At 36.9% G+C, this 12,345-nt stretch overlaps 1 protein-coding gene and 1 non-coding gene across 2 annotated transcripts; both read left to right on the plus strand.

The window, feature by feature from the left end:
- Window positions 1-1,520: 1,520 nt before the first annotated feature.
- Window positions 1,521-5,167, plus strand: LOC106638213 (sensory neuron membrane protein 1-like). The gene is made up of 8 exons (XM_089591935.1): window positions 1,521-1,910; window positions 3,077-3,234; window positions 3,301-3,500; window positions 3,567-3,769; window positions 3,870-4,125; window positions 4,224-4,435; window positions 4,505-4,731; window positions 4,809-5,167. Exons 1-8 carry the CDS (start codon window positions 1,803-1,805, stop codon window positions 5,020-5,022), a joined length of 1,578 nt encoding a protein of 525 aa, XP_089448061.1. The 5' UTR covers window positions 1,521-1,802; the 3' UTR covers window positions 5,023-5,167.
- A 1,909-nt stretch (window positions 5,168-7,076) lies between these two features.
- On the plus strand, window positions 7,077-7,158 carry TRNAS-GCU (transfer RNA serine (anticodon GCU)). Its single transcript has one exon. It is a non-coding gene; the product is annotated as a tRNA-Ser (tRNA).
- The last annotated feature ends 5,187 nt before the right edge of the window (window positions 7,159-12,345 follow it).

Raw genomic sequence — 12,345 nt, forward strand, 5'->3', positions numbered from 1 at the left:
TCAGCTTATATATCATTTCCAGCACCAGGAAATATTATCAAAATTTACAATGATACCATTGCTATAACATTTTTATACGTTATACATTATGTTCAGAAAATTTATTTAATAGTGCGTATTTGCTCACTATTTTCCGTTCAATATAGAGCACAGAAAAATTAAATAGTTACGACGACTAAGTTTATTTACCACTAATCCAACGAGAACTTTTTAAGTTATTAAAGCGAAAATTTCCTCTAAATATTAATATTACAATTATGATTTCTTTTAAACTTTAGATTCTTGATATGAATTTCAGTCTTATTTTCACTTAATTCAGTTTTTTGACGGGTATGAGACTTTGTATTGTTTCATCACTGTACTATTCCAAGAATCGTGACGTATATGCAATCACGGTGCCTTTTGCATAACTCAAACCGTGAATGTTTATTTAGTACTGACAGCAATTTATACAAAAATATTCTGTTTCTACCATTACTAATTTCAAACATTATGTATTACTTTAAAATAATTACACAACCATTGCTCTAATTTTCTAGGTTTTAGCAAAGCAATTGATTCTGTGAAATGTAAGTGGTTGTTAAAAAAATTAGCTGTTGCAGGCCTTGGCTTACTGCTATAATGAGGTGGTTCTGGTCATGTGTCAGTGAACGTAAGACCTATACTCAAATCAAAAAGCCGCAATCTTTAATCCGTTTGATGGTATACCTCGAGGATATTTGTATACGGAAAAATTCACACCTGTAGAATAATTTTAAGAAAACCAAAATTAATTCCGAGATAACATCCGAGCATCCGTTGATAACTAGGAATAACAAGTGAGATCAAGATTTTTAACTATAGGATGAATATTTTAAATTTACAATTTTATTAAATTTTTTTTGGTGCGATGTTTCCTATACGAGAAAACAATGAATGACTTGTGAAAGCGGTAAAAAAATAATTCATTTTAAAACTACTAAAGCAACTTTTTGCCGTCATAGACGAAAAATTTTTTATTCAGTGAAATATTAACACGTCCGATAATATAAATTATATGCAAATGAAAGTTTATGTTGGGATGGAAAAGTAGTTCTAAAAACTATTCACAGAAAACTTAGTACGAATGAATTTGTTTTTCTTTAGTGAATAGATAATTGATGACAAAATACGCCACAGTCTAGGAGGATTTGTAAAATCCAAAATTTGGAATCAGAGCATGAAATTACTGAGCACATTAACAACACGACCCAAATTAATGGCCATTGACGTATCATCAGCGAGAAATCCTCACTACTTAAAAATACCACACGAGCCAATAAAAAGGAAGCGAAGGTGAAATAGCCTCACCAGTAATCAACACGTGTAACGTTACCTCATCCCCCCTCTCCACATCAAAATGACTACAACATTTTGTGCTTGTCCCCGAGAAGCTTTTATTATAACAGGGTCGCGCAAGCCTTTAGTGCGCAAAGAATAACGTCTCGCGCTATCGCGCGTCGATCACCGACCAGTCGCTCGTCAGTGGTCACTTGGCTTGAATGTCCACACAGTGTTATTTTCTACGGAAAGTTTTTTAATCTCTCTCATCACATGAAAATTGTTAGGTACAAAAAAAAATTCGACTCGGGCAGTTCACAGTGGAAATAATTTTTTTTTTCTTTCATACAACTTTCTTTCACGTACAAGACAACAATTATTTTGGTATCGGCAGAGTTCCAAGAGCGGCTAATGCACGCACTATCTTTAAATCTATCAAATCTCAAGTCATCGACACATTACTAGGTGAATTGCTGGAAGAGTCAAAAGCAAGAACATCGAAGATGAGTCGGGTGGTAAAGTACGGCGCCGCAGGGGCAGGCTTGTTTGTGTTCGGAGTGATGTTTGGCTGGATGATATTTCCCAAGATTTTAAAATCCCAAGTGCACAAGGTAATAATGAAATAATTGTGTTTTATTGGTTACATGTATAGAATGACTTGTCGGTCATGGAATAAAAATTTAACTAAAAATTTGAATAATTGGTGAAGTAAATCTTAAAAAAGTAAAAATGCTTAAAGATGACAGTAAACGTTATAGAAAAATGTTTATACGTCTATGAAATGTTTAAGCACATGTTGACATTTATTGGAACATATCATTCTTAAAAATTATTTTTATATTCAAAATTTAAAGTTTAGGAAGTTTAATTGTATTGCGTTTAAAATTATGCGAAATGCATAAAATTCTGAATTAACGCCACTTTTTAAAACTTGTTAAATTACAAGTGAACAGTAAGTGTTTTTAAATTTTATTTAAAAAGTTTGTAGAAATACAAATATGCAAAAACTTTAGAAAATTAGAGTTTATGATTTTTTTTTGTCAAAATAAATATTTTTACAAAAAAGGTTTAAAAAGTTATTCTTTTTTTTATCATTGTAAAACTCTCTCCATGAAAAAGCGGAAACTGTTTAAAAAATAATGTACTCGATGACGTACGCAACATTGTATCACTTTTACACTTACTGTCTCATCGATCGCATGCAGAATTCTTTTTTACACCGCTAGCAAAGGTGTGGGAGCTTCGCACGTTAAACCAGCCTATAGAACTAATTTTCTATGCGATTCTCCGCCAGTGCCATTGTCGTCTAATATAAAATACTCCTTGAACTTATAATACAAAGTTGCGGTGGAATATGGATGACAATAAGTAGCACAGTCATAGTAAGAAAGACCGTTAAAAAAAAAAAAAAAAAACATTTACTTGAAATTTTATACTCAAAGTGAAAACAAAAATATTTTACTTAAAAAAAAATGTAGTGACTCAATAACATTTAGGTACTCGTAAATGTACACTTCATAAATGTCCTCACTTTTCTCTACATCTTTTGATTAATCACCAAAAGTTTTCTCATCTGTGCCTAATCGGAGCTATAACTGAAGTTCATTACAATAATTTGCTTGAATCATTACGTAAAGACCTTGATAGTTTTAACTCTGAAGTATTGATTTTTGGAAATTATACCTAATCAGATATTCCATTCATCTAATAAAACGTACTTTAACTACAATTTGGTAAAAGCTCTCACACGAGTAATCAATTTTTTTTCTTTTGACAGCAAGTAAATTTAAAAGAAGGCTCGCAAGTGCGACCTTTGTGGAGTAAATTCCCATTTGCTTTAGAATTTCGAGTCTATTTATTCAACGTAACGAATGCAGACGATATAAAGAATGGCGCGAAACCTATTTTACACGAAGTGGGACCTTACTACTTTGAGTAAGTGAATAGACGTCCTTTGGGGTACTTACATTTATAATCCAAGTACAAAAATTTTCTGCACAGAAAGTGGCAGGAAAAAGTTGACCTACAAGACCACGAAGAAGACGACACGGTAGACTTCAGCATCAAAAACAAATGGATTTTCAGACCCGATATGAGTGAAGGACTTACCGGGAACGAAGAGCTGATTTACCCTCACATTTTTATACTGGCCATGGCCATGGGAGCAGTCAGAGAAAAACCTGCCATGCTGCCGATTGTCAGTAAGTTGAAATTTGTGGGCAAATTCAAGTATACTTCACTTAACCAAATATTCTTTAATTTTACAGATAAAGCCATCAACAGCATATTTAAAAGTCCCGACAATGTGTTTGTCAAGGTTAGGGCAATGGACGTAATGTTTGACGGTTTACCAATCGACTGTACTGTTCAAGACATAGCTGGCTCGGCAGTTTGTGCCATGGTCAAAGAAAATGCCGATGAATTGATGAAAGACGGCGAGAATAAATACAAATTTTCTCTGTTCGGAGCGGTTTGTCAAAATAACATTAACACTTTTTAACGCTATAGAGAACAGTAGTTAACATAACATGTGTCAAAGCTTGTAATGACGGATATACCTTGGCTTGTAGAAAAATGATACGGCATCGAAGAAGCGGCTTCGAGTATTGCGAGGAGTCAAGCATCAAATGGAGGTCGGAGTAGTGGTGGAATACAATGGGAAAAAAAATATATCTACGTGGGACGACGAATATTGTGATACCTTTAATGGTACAGATGGTACTGTTTTTCATCCTTTCTTCGGAGAAAAAGAAGACATTGTTACGTTTGCTCCTGATATCTGCCGAAGCTTATCCTTTACACATGAAAGGAAAAGTTCATACAAAGGTAATACTTGATCAGGATTCTGTATATATGTGGATACATATATATTATATACAAAGATAAAGTATTACATAAGTGTGACCCTTTGACTATTTTGGTAGGTTTCCACACTAGCCGTTACACAGGATTTTTAGGGGATCCCAACACAATGCCATGGCAAAAATGTTACTGCCCATCTCCTGACAAATGTTTGGGAAAAGGAGTAATGGATATATACAAATGTACAGGAGTTCCTCTTGTACTTTCTCATGCACATTTTTATCGAGGCGATGAAAGTTATTTAACAATGGTAGACGGACTAAATCCTTCGAAAGTAAGGTTTTTTTTTATTGCATATGATATACATTGTGCTTTTATTGATATTTAAAATCACTTCAATCAGGAAAAGCATGATTTATTCTTGGAATTCGAGCCATTCACTGGTACCCCGTTACTAGCAATGTCACGAATACAAATGAACATAATGATTCACAAGGTGGAAAAAATAAAGATAATGAAAAATTTTCCGGAAGCCATGTTACCTCTTCTTTGGATTGAAGAAGGCGTTGGATTGCCCGACTGGCTGTTAAAACAAGTTAAGAGTGGTCTAAGAATGGTTGCCATTGCAGGGTAAGTTTAAAACAACGGCTTTTATACATATTTTTCGAACCAATTAATATTTTAACAAACATTTTTTCTTCCTTAAGCTACTTAAAATGGCTGATGATTTTCGGAGGCCTCATTATGTGTGGGTTCGCTGTATTTTTTTATTTCCATGGTGCTCAAAAATCAAGTAATCGTATACAACTCCCAAAAGTTACTTCGAACAATAGCAGCAACTCAGGTAGTGTTGACAAAAAAATATCACCCTTGAGTGTACGTACATTACATGCAGCTCAAGTGCCAGCAGCTCTTGACTAACTATGTACTGGAATCAAGGGACTGCATACTCAACTAGTCTCGATAAAAAGTTCAAAGGCTTTTCGAGACTTCGAGTCTCTTAAAGCTTTTTAAATTTAAATTTTTCAAAAACTTTTCATACCAACGAATCTCCTGATGAGTGGAAAAACATGTACTGTTATGTTTTATTGTAAAATTTCTGACTTTACAAGATAGTACAGCTGTGCCTCACTTTTTTTTTTATCAAAATTGTTACAGTGTCTCAATCGATTTTAAGATTTATTTGATTTAATCTAATTCTTTCATCTCTTACATTACTTAAACGTTGTATTTTCTATAGTCGTTATTATGTAAAGGATATACTACTAAATAATTAATTTTTTTTTGTTAAAAATTTTTTCAATTTGAGCTACAATGTTCCAATACTTGCTAAAACTTTATTAAAACTATAGATATCCCAAACGTTAAAAAAAAAAAAAAAACTGTGCCTAGTGAAGCCAAGTAATTTGCTTAAGCAAACCAAGTAACAAATAAAGAGTCTTTGTCGTGGGACCAATACATTTTTAAGCAAGAAAAAGATTAAAAATCCATACGATATTTAAAAAACTCAATCGTACTGATCAAATTAATGTAAGCACCATTATTTTAATAACATATCAAGAAATATCTATAAAATATTAAATGTCACTTAAAGCGAATAGAGTCTTGTTAAACTAGTTTTCCAACTACTTTTACTTGTACACACAATCCGTAAATTTATAATACTCGTGTAATTCATTAAATATAACAATATAAATTTTGCCATAAAAGTAATTATTAAGTAATAAGCGCTATTATTTTGAAACCATCTTAAATGTTTGAATGCATTGAGACAGTTTTCTTCTATAAATGTATCAAATTATTAATGTATAGATATATAAGTTAGAAAATAAGCTGACTTGTTGGGTGTTTTAGCCTTATAAAAAAAAAACAATGTATAATTAACTTAAACACAAATTTCAACACGTATAACATTTTTTAACAAATAAACCAATTGGATATTCACCGTCTGTCACTGTAAATTATTTAACCACTCCCTATTTAAAATTTATTAGCAAAATAAGTGAAAAAATAAAAAATTTATCATTAAGTTCAGTGTAAAGTTTAACCGTTGAGGGTAGAAAATCATAGGGGGACAGGTGACAAGTGCGCGCATGTGTGTGTACATCCATGGACTCGAGACCGAAGCCTAGAACATCAAAGAGGGGGCTCGTGCGGCTTTTTTTTTCTTCTTCCTCCTCTTGCCGCTTCGCAGAGCAAATGTAGCGCATAATTTAAAGAGCAGCAGATGCTTCGTACCACTCGACGATAAATACCTTCGACGGATCGACCCATCGATCTGCGGCGAAGCGTTCCCGCGTGCTCGTCCAACCGACGAGATTTTCGCGGCGCACTCTTTTATCGTTTAATCACCTTAAATCCCACTGCTGATAGCATATATATACAGCCCCTTTAAACGCTGAGTACATACTCCCACCAGCTGCTCGTCGTCCAAACACGTTACACTTATAATCATCGAAAGTTAGAGCGAAGAACTTTATCACTGCCGCGAAGAAATTTTTTTTTCTCTCTTTACTTTTTACGAGCTGAGTTGAACAGTTTCATGGTATTACTTTGTATTTACTTGCTCGATAATGAAGAACTTTGTTACGCAATAACAATTACGATCGAGTGGAATTCCAGTACTCATACGCATTATTCATCGTAACGTCCTTGTAATTTCAAACATTTTGTGGAAATTGATTTTATGAACATTTTCAACATTGAAGCAGTTTTAGAAGGGCTTATCGCTCTATTATTTCTTGAACAGTATTAATTCTAATTCAGAATAATGATGTACATTTAAACGTAATGACATATATTTTACTACTAGATAATGAAAGAAACTAACAACTAAAATTCCTCAGAAAAAAAAAATTCTCTAATAGTGTAGTTTACGCGAACGCACGCGAGAAACACTGATTTTGGGGTGCTCGAAAACACTGAAATTATGATGAGGGACTGCGACGCGAGTATTAAGCGCCCTCTCCCGAAATGACGAGGTGGCCGAGTGGTTAAGGCGTTGGACTGCTAATCCAATGTGCTCTGCACGCGTGGGTTCGAATCCCATCCTCGTCGGAATATTTTGTTGATTCAAAGTCTTTTTTTTTTTTTACAACAATTGAACTTGAGGAGAAATTTTTCAGTTTTATTAAAAAAACCGCTCGGTAGCTCGTAGAACCCACCGCCAAACCCTTGAGGCGAACTTATATGCACGTAAAATAGTTTGAAAGATCGTCTTTGGCATCAACAACTGCTCGTATCAAACGGATATTTGTTTGGAGAAGCGTTTCTCGAATCAACGTGGGGGTCGTATTCACTCATCTCAAGAGCTATCCAATCGGTTTTTGGAAGGAGGCCCACCCGCTATACGTATACATACACAATGGCCTCTTTGTGTGCTACATGTGCCTGTTACTTGACGCCTCTTAAACGCGGGTACATATTATGTGTATATATATATATATATCCATACTCACTTACGCGTATACACAAATACCCATTACTCTCGCGACATGTATACACATCCAACAGTCTGGAACAAGTTCGTTGCACCGCTGTCCAGAAGGTGCCCGCATCGTAGTATATACAGTGGACGATGTTCACATTGTGACCGACTTGGCCTCGTTTGGCAACCCAAACATCCTCACTTTATCGTATACATACACGAGGTTCGGGTTGGGGACAGGGGCATTGTTTTGAGCGCCACAACTTTGCCGACTAAATAATGTTTTAGGGTCACAACAGAGAGTGTTTTCCTCTCTCGTCTTCGTCTCAATTTGTTTTTCAACAATTTTTTTACGCTCTCGAGGAGTTACGACGACGGAAGTTGAGAAAAACAAATGTCACAAAGAGGATTGTTATTAAAAAAAAAAAAAAAAAAAAAAAAAAAGTTATTCTTGGGTGATGCAGACGAAAGGTGAGCTAAAAGAAAACGTAGACGCACAGAGTTGGGACGTGTAATTCGTTTCACGCTCGGCAAGAGTCTCGATGTCACGTGTAGGACTGGGAAATAAGTTGAAAAGGTACATGCACGTATAGAGAGAGAGATACTTGGAGTCGATCTTCGCAAGGGATGCTGTCGTCGACGTCTCTTCCCTTTCAGCGACGTATAGGCACAACAAAACGAAGGGTCGCCCAGGGTGTCTTTTTCCTTTCCGAACGAAGAAAAAAAAAATAAAATAAAATAAAGAGCCAGAGGTAGAGAGGAGAAGGAAAAAGAAAAGGGCAACCCCCTACCGTCTCCCTTGTAGGCTCTGCACTCCCAAGGGTCGCGTCTATTTCCGAAAAGGCGAATGGTGTACGCGTATAGAAGTGATCCTGTCCATAGGTATATATACGGATTCGCGCGTCACGACTTTCCCGGAGCTAATGTATTCCGCGGGTATAATAATGCAGATATACACGTCAGAAGAAAGTACAAAGTTCATCGGGTCCTCCTTCCACGGCTGTGGCCTATTACTCATCTCGGTATGTGCTCCCGTTACACACCCACCCATGCACCACCTCCGGGCTTTTCTCCTGTCTTTCGCACGCATAATATGACTTTTCCCTGCAATATGACTCCGCGAGTCGCGTATAGGTACGCGCGCCACGAGATGTACGACGACTCGTACATGAGCACAGCAAAAAAATTTTAATAATCCAGCTGGAAAACCCGCAAAGCTCTCCCGCAGCAGCCCTCTTGTTCCCGCCCGGGAAATAGTCCCCGAAAGTATTGCCGTTTTCCAGCTTTTCGGGGCTTCGCGTGTATGTAATATATGTGTGTGTGACAATAGTATATACAACGGCTCCCCCACATACATCAGAATTTTTCCACCCGTCCGCACCGGAATTTTTGCGCCCCCAAGAATTTTTCCCATTTTCGACTGTTTTGCATATGAGTTTCATCGTACACGGACCATCGCGCATCGCAGTATAGCCCTTTTTTTTCTACATATTTACGCTTGAGCGGTGTTTCCGTTTCCCCCACCCCTACCCAAATGATCCGATGCGTTAATTGACATTTTTTGGTAACCAAAATTGATTCAATACGTACACATGAAAGCTTTCTCGCGTTATGTACTTTCGGAGCAAGCGACGCACAAGAAAGAGCATACAAAAGGTATATAGACACAGTGCAGGGGGTAGGTTGGCGTGTTTGACGATTTAGCTCTCGAGCACGAGAGATGGTGGTAGAAGCAGAAGAGCGAGACAAGGAGGGAACAAAGAGGGAGAGAAAGCTCCGCTTGTGCATATACGACATGTAGCGGTGTATAGCGCATCGGATGTATATATATGTATAGCGGGCGCGTGCTCGAGAGATTGTGCACGTGGCTCGGTGGGCTCCCTTCTGGGTGCATAATATACCTATGTTATCCCTCTCTTGAGGCATAATTGCTCGTGAAAAGAGTGCTCGACGATTATTGCGGGGGCTTAATGAGGGAGTGGTAATTGACTGCGTCAAGAGAGCCGCGGAGGCTCTGTCCCGGAAAAATTCTTCATTCCTCGCGGATGCGCCCTGCGCGCAGGCTTTGTCCGCTGCTTCAAAAATTGATTAGTGAGTGCACCAACCACGGATCGATATTTCCTTTTTTTTTCCAATTATTATTTGCCCTACTTTCTTACGCTTTTTTTATCCAACCCCTTGTATAAATGCATACCATCATTGATTTGTGCCGCCGAAAGTTCGTAATGCGCTGCAGCGTCCATTGGGAGATAAAGTTACGCACTTATAAGTGGACGCTGGATATACACTATATATGTACACAGCCTCTCTTCGTCTCTGATTGCGTCGCCCCCCCCCCACACACAGTCTTCTCTTTGCACGCCAGCGACTTGTAACTACGAAATGTGTACTTGTAGCGCGTCCTTTTGTTGCCTTCCCTTACTTACCCCCCCCCCCCAACCCCTCTTTCAATCTGCCGCGTTTTTTCGCATTCCTCCTCGCTCGCCCTCATTGTTGCCTTTTCTTTTGCTTCGTGCGATTCCGAGTGAAATAATAAATTACCAAACAGCCTCCTCCGGCGCGTTTGTTATTGTTTAACTTAATCCATCGTACGTATAGTATAGGTTCCGTGTAGGACTGTGTGGGGAAAATCGTAACACTTGCTCTTTATATGAGGACCGGGCATTTACCGTTTTAAGTAGTTGGTTCGCGCGGATAGTTACGCCGCAATTTGCAAAAAGGGATCTCGGCATTTTTGTGACATTGGTGTTAGTTTTCTGTTGCACGTGGTTGGGGACAAAAGTGACAGATGATTTTTTCCTTCTACAATTACACTTGATCACAATTCCTTTATGGATTTTAAAACTTTTTATGAAAAAATCCTTTTACTCTTGAATAAAGTGCATTCTTTGTGCTGAAGAAATTTTTTACTCGTCATCATTCCCAATACAGTATATCTAAAGAAAAATTTTTTCTCAACAGCTAAGTGCGATACGTTTTGGATATTACGGATTACTGTGAAATAGAAGTTGAAACCAAACATTTGAACACTTTTTTAAATACACCTTTTTTCTTTTACCCAATTATTATTTTGTAGAACAAAGTTCGTTGTCGCGGGTTACGATGGGATATATATTTCTCGTGTATGGTTGGGGACCCATCAGCCAGAAAGTGTCAGAAAAAAGCTTGCACTTGTGGGGGGGGGGGGGGTACAGAGTAGCAACGGCGACACTTAGAGAGAAAGAGAGAGAGAGCCAGCCAGCGCAAGGACCTATCAGTCAAAACGCGTTCACTCCCATATTTGCTGTCTAAAAAAAGGCAATAAAAAAAAAAAAAAAAAAAAAAAAAAAAAAAAAAAAAAGCCAAATTGAAGGGAATTTGATCGAATCGAATGCAATAAGAATTTTTCAAACCGATCTCCTTTAAATAAATGGGAGCACTTTTTTGTTCGAATACACACGACTCTCATACCCATCGAAGCCCAGGCGCCACAATCAGCAAAATTAAATGGCAAATTTAAATATTAAAAGTAAAAAAAAAAAAAAAGAAAACGTGTTGGACTCGGAGCCCCCCAGTAAGAGAACGAAGTTCTTGTATGTATGTAGAAATCACATGTATACTATAAAATAAAAGGTTCGTTCTTACTGGAGGACTCTGAGTCTTGCACATTTTTAATGCTGTTTGCTCGGGCTCCCTTGCTTTTTCCTCTTCACGTTCGGCTTTTGTGGCACACGCACGTCTGAGGGTTGCTTATATAGTCTACGATTTCATCGCGCTCGGTGTGTGTACACATTATCACGTAGGGGTTATTACGTACAATTGTATCGATGCTATCGCATTTTTCTTTGTTTACAAGCTCGAGAGTATATGTGTAAGCTTGGATAGATGCCGGGAGGGTACATTTGGATCAATTTTTGTTTTCGAGTGGTTTATCGTCAATGACTCTCACTGGTGTGTTATCATCCAGTGTTTGGGTACGTGATATTAAATTGTAATGGTTTAACAGGTTATTGATTCAACTATACAAGTCGGATAAACATTTTTTTATGACTTATGATAATAGAAGCCGTAGAATGATAATAAATTATCAATGTATTGTGAAGTAAGGCTGGTTTTAGAGCCAACACAACAATATATGCATTGCTTTGACTTTTTTTTACAAGTCAATTTTTTAGGTACAAGTATCACTTAAAAATCTCTTGAATTCCAGAATTTTCTTAATATTCTATTTTGTACGTTGTTACTAACGCGTAGCTGTATAAGATTGTATGATCTTAAAAAACTTATGGAATTTAAGAGAAATACAAGAGATTATTTTAAACACATCAGTAAAACAGATTGTTATTATTGCGTTTATCCTTCCTCCTTTCCTCAACGTCAATTTTCTGCCTCTTCATAAATTTTTACTTTTCGAAAATGCCTTGATACACATCCAAATGCACCAAGTAACTTCTTTTCAATAAGCTGATTCAAGTAAAAAACAAATAGTTTTAAAATGACTATGAATATACAAGCTTAATTTTTTTAACGTATTACAAATTTTCTGACAACAGAAGGTTTTACAAGGTTTTTCAACAGAGCATTTTTGAACATTAACGTTTTACTGATTATTTTTTAAAAACGAGATATAGCTTCTCGATAGCAATTAAAACTCAATTGCATACAGCTACATAAATTGACGCTTTTCTCACAAATACGAGTATTCCAAGTGGCCGTATAATTGAACAAATTAAAATTCGAGGAACTAAACCAAGCTGTGAGGATAGCAATCGACAAACCTGAACAAATGAGCTTTCCAACTTTCCATGTACTCTGGCGGGCGATATATTTATGACCCC

The sequence above is a fragment of the Copidosoma floridanum genome, unplaced genomic scaffold (genome assembly GCF_036245765.1).
Source record: "Copidosoma floridanum isolate Cflo_tuat_1 unplaced genomic scaffold, Cflo_Japanese_pri ptg000014l, whole genome shotgun sequence".
Lineage (NCBI taxonomy): Eukaryota > Metazoa > Arthropoda > Insecta > Hymenoptera > Encyrtidae > Copidosoma > Copidosoma floridanum.

Excerpts from the sequence above, each read along its gene's own strand:
- LOC106638213 (XM_089591935.1), top strand. The coding sequence starts at position 1,803 with ATGAGTCGGGTGGTAAAGTACGGCGCCGCAGGGGCAGGCTTGTTTGTG. Across the intron at positions 3,770-3,869 it reads AATTTTCTCTGTTCGGAGCG|AAAAATGATACGGCATCGAA; the intron begins GTTTGTCAAAAT and ends CTTGGCTTGTAG. Across the intron at positions 4,126-4,223 it reads AAGGAAAAGTTCATACAAAG|GTTTCCACACTAGCCGTTAC; the intron begins GTAATACTTGAT and ends CTATTTTGGTAG.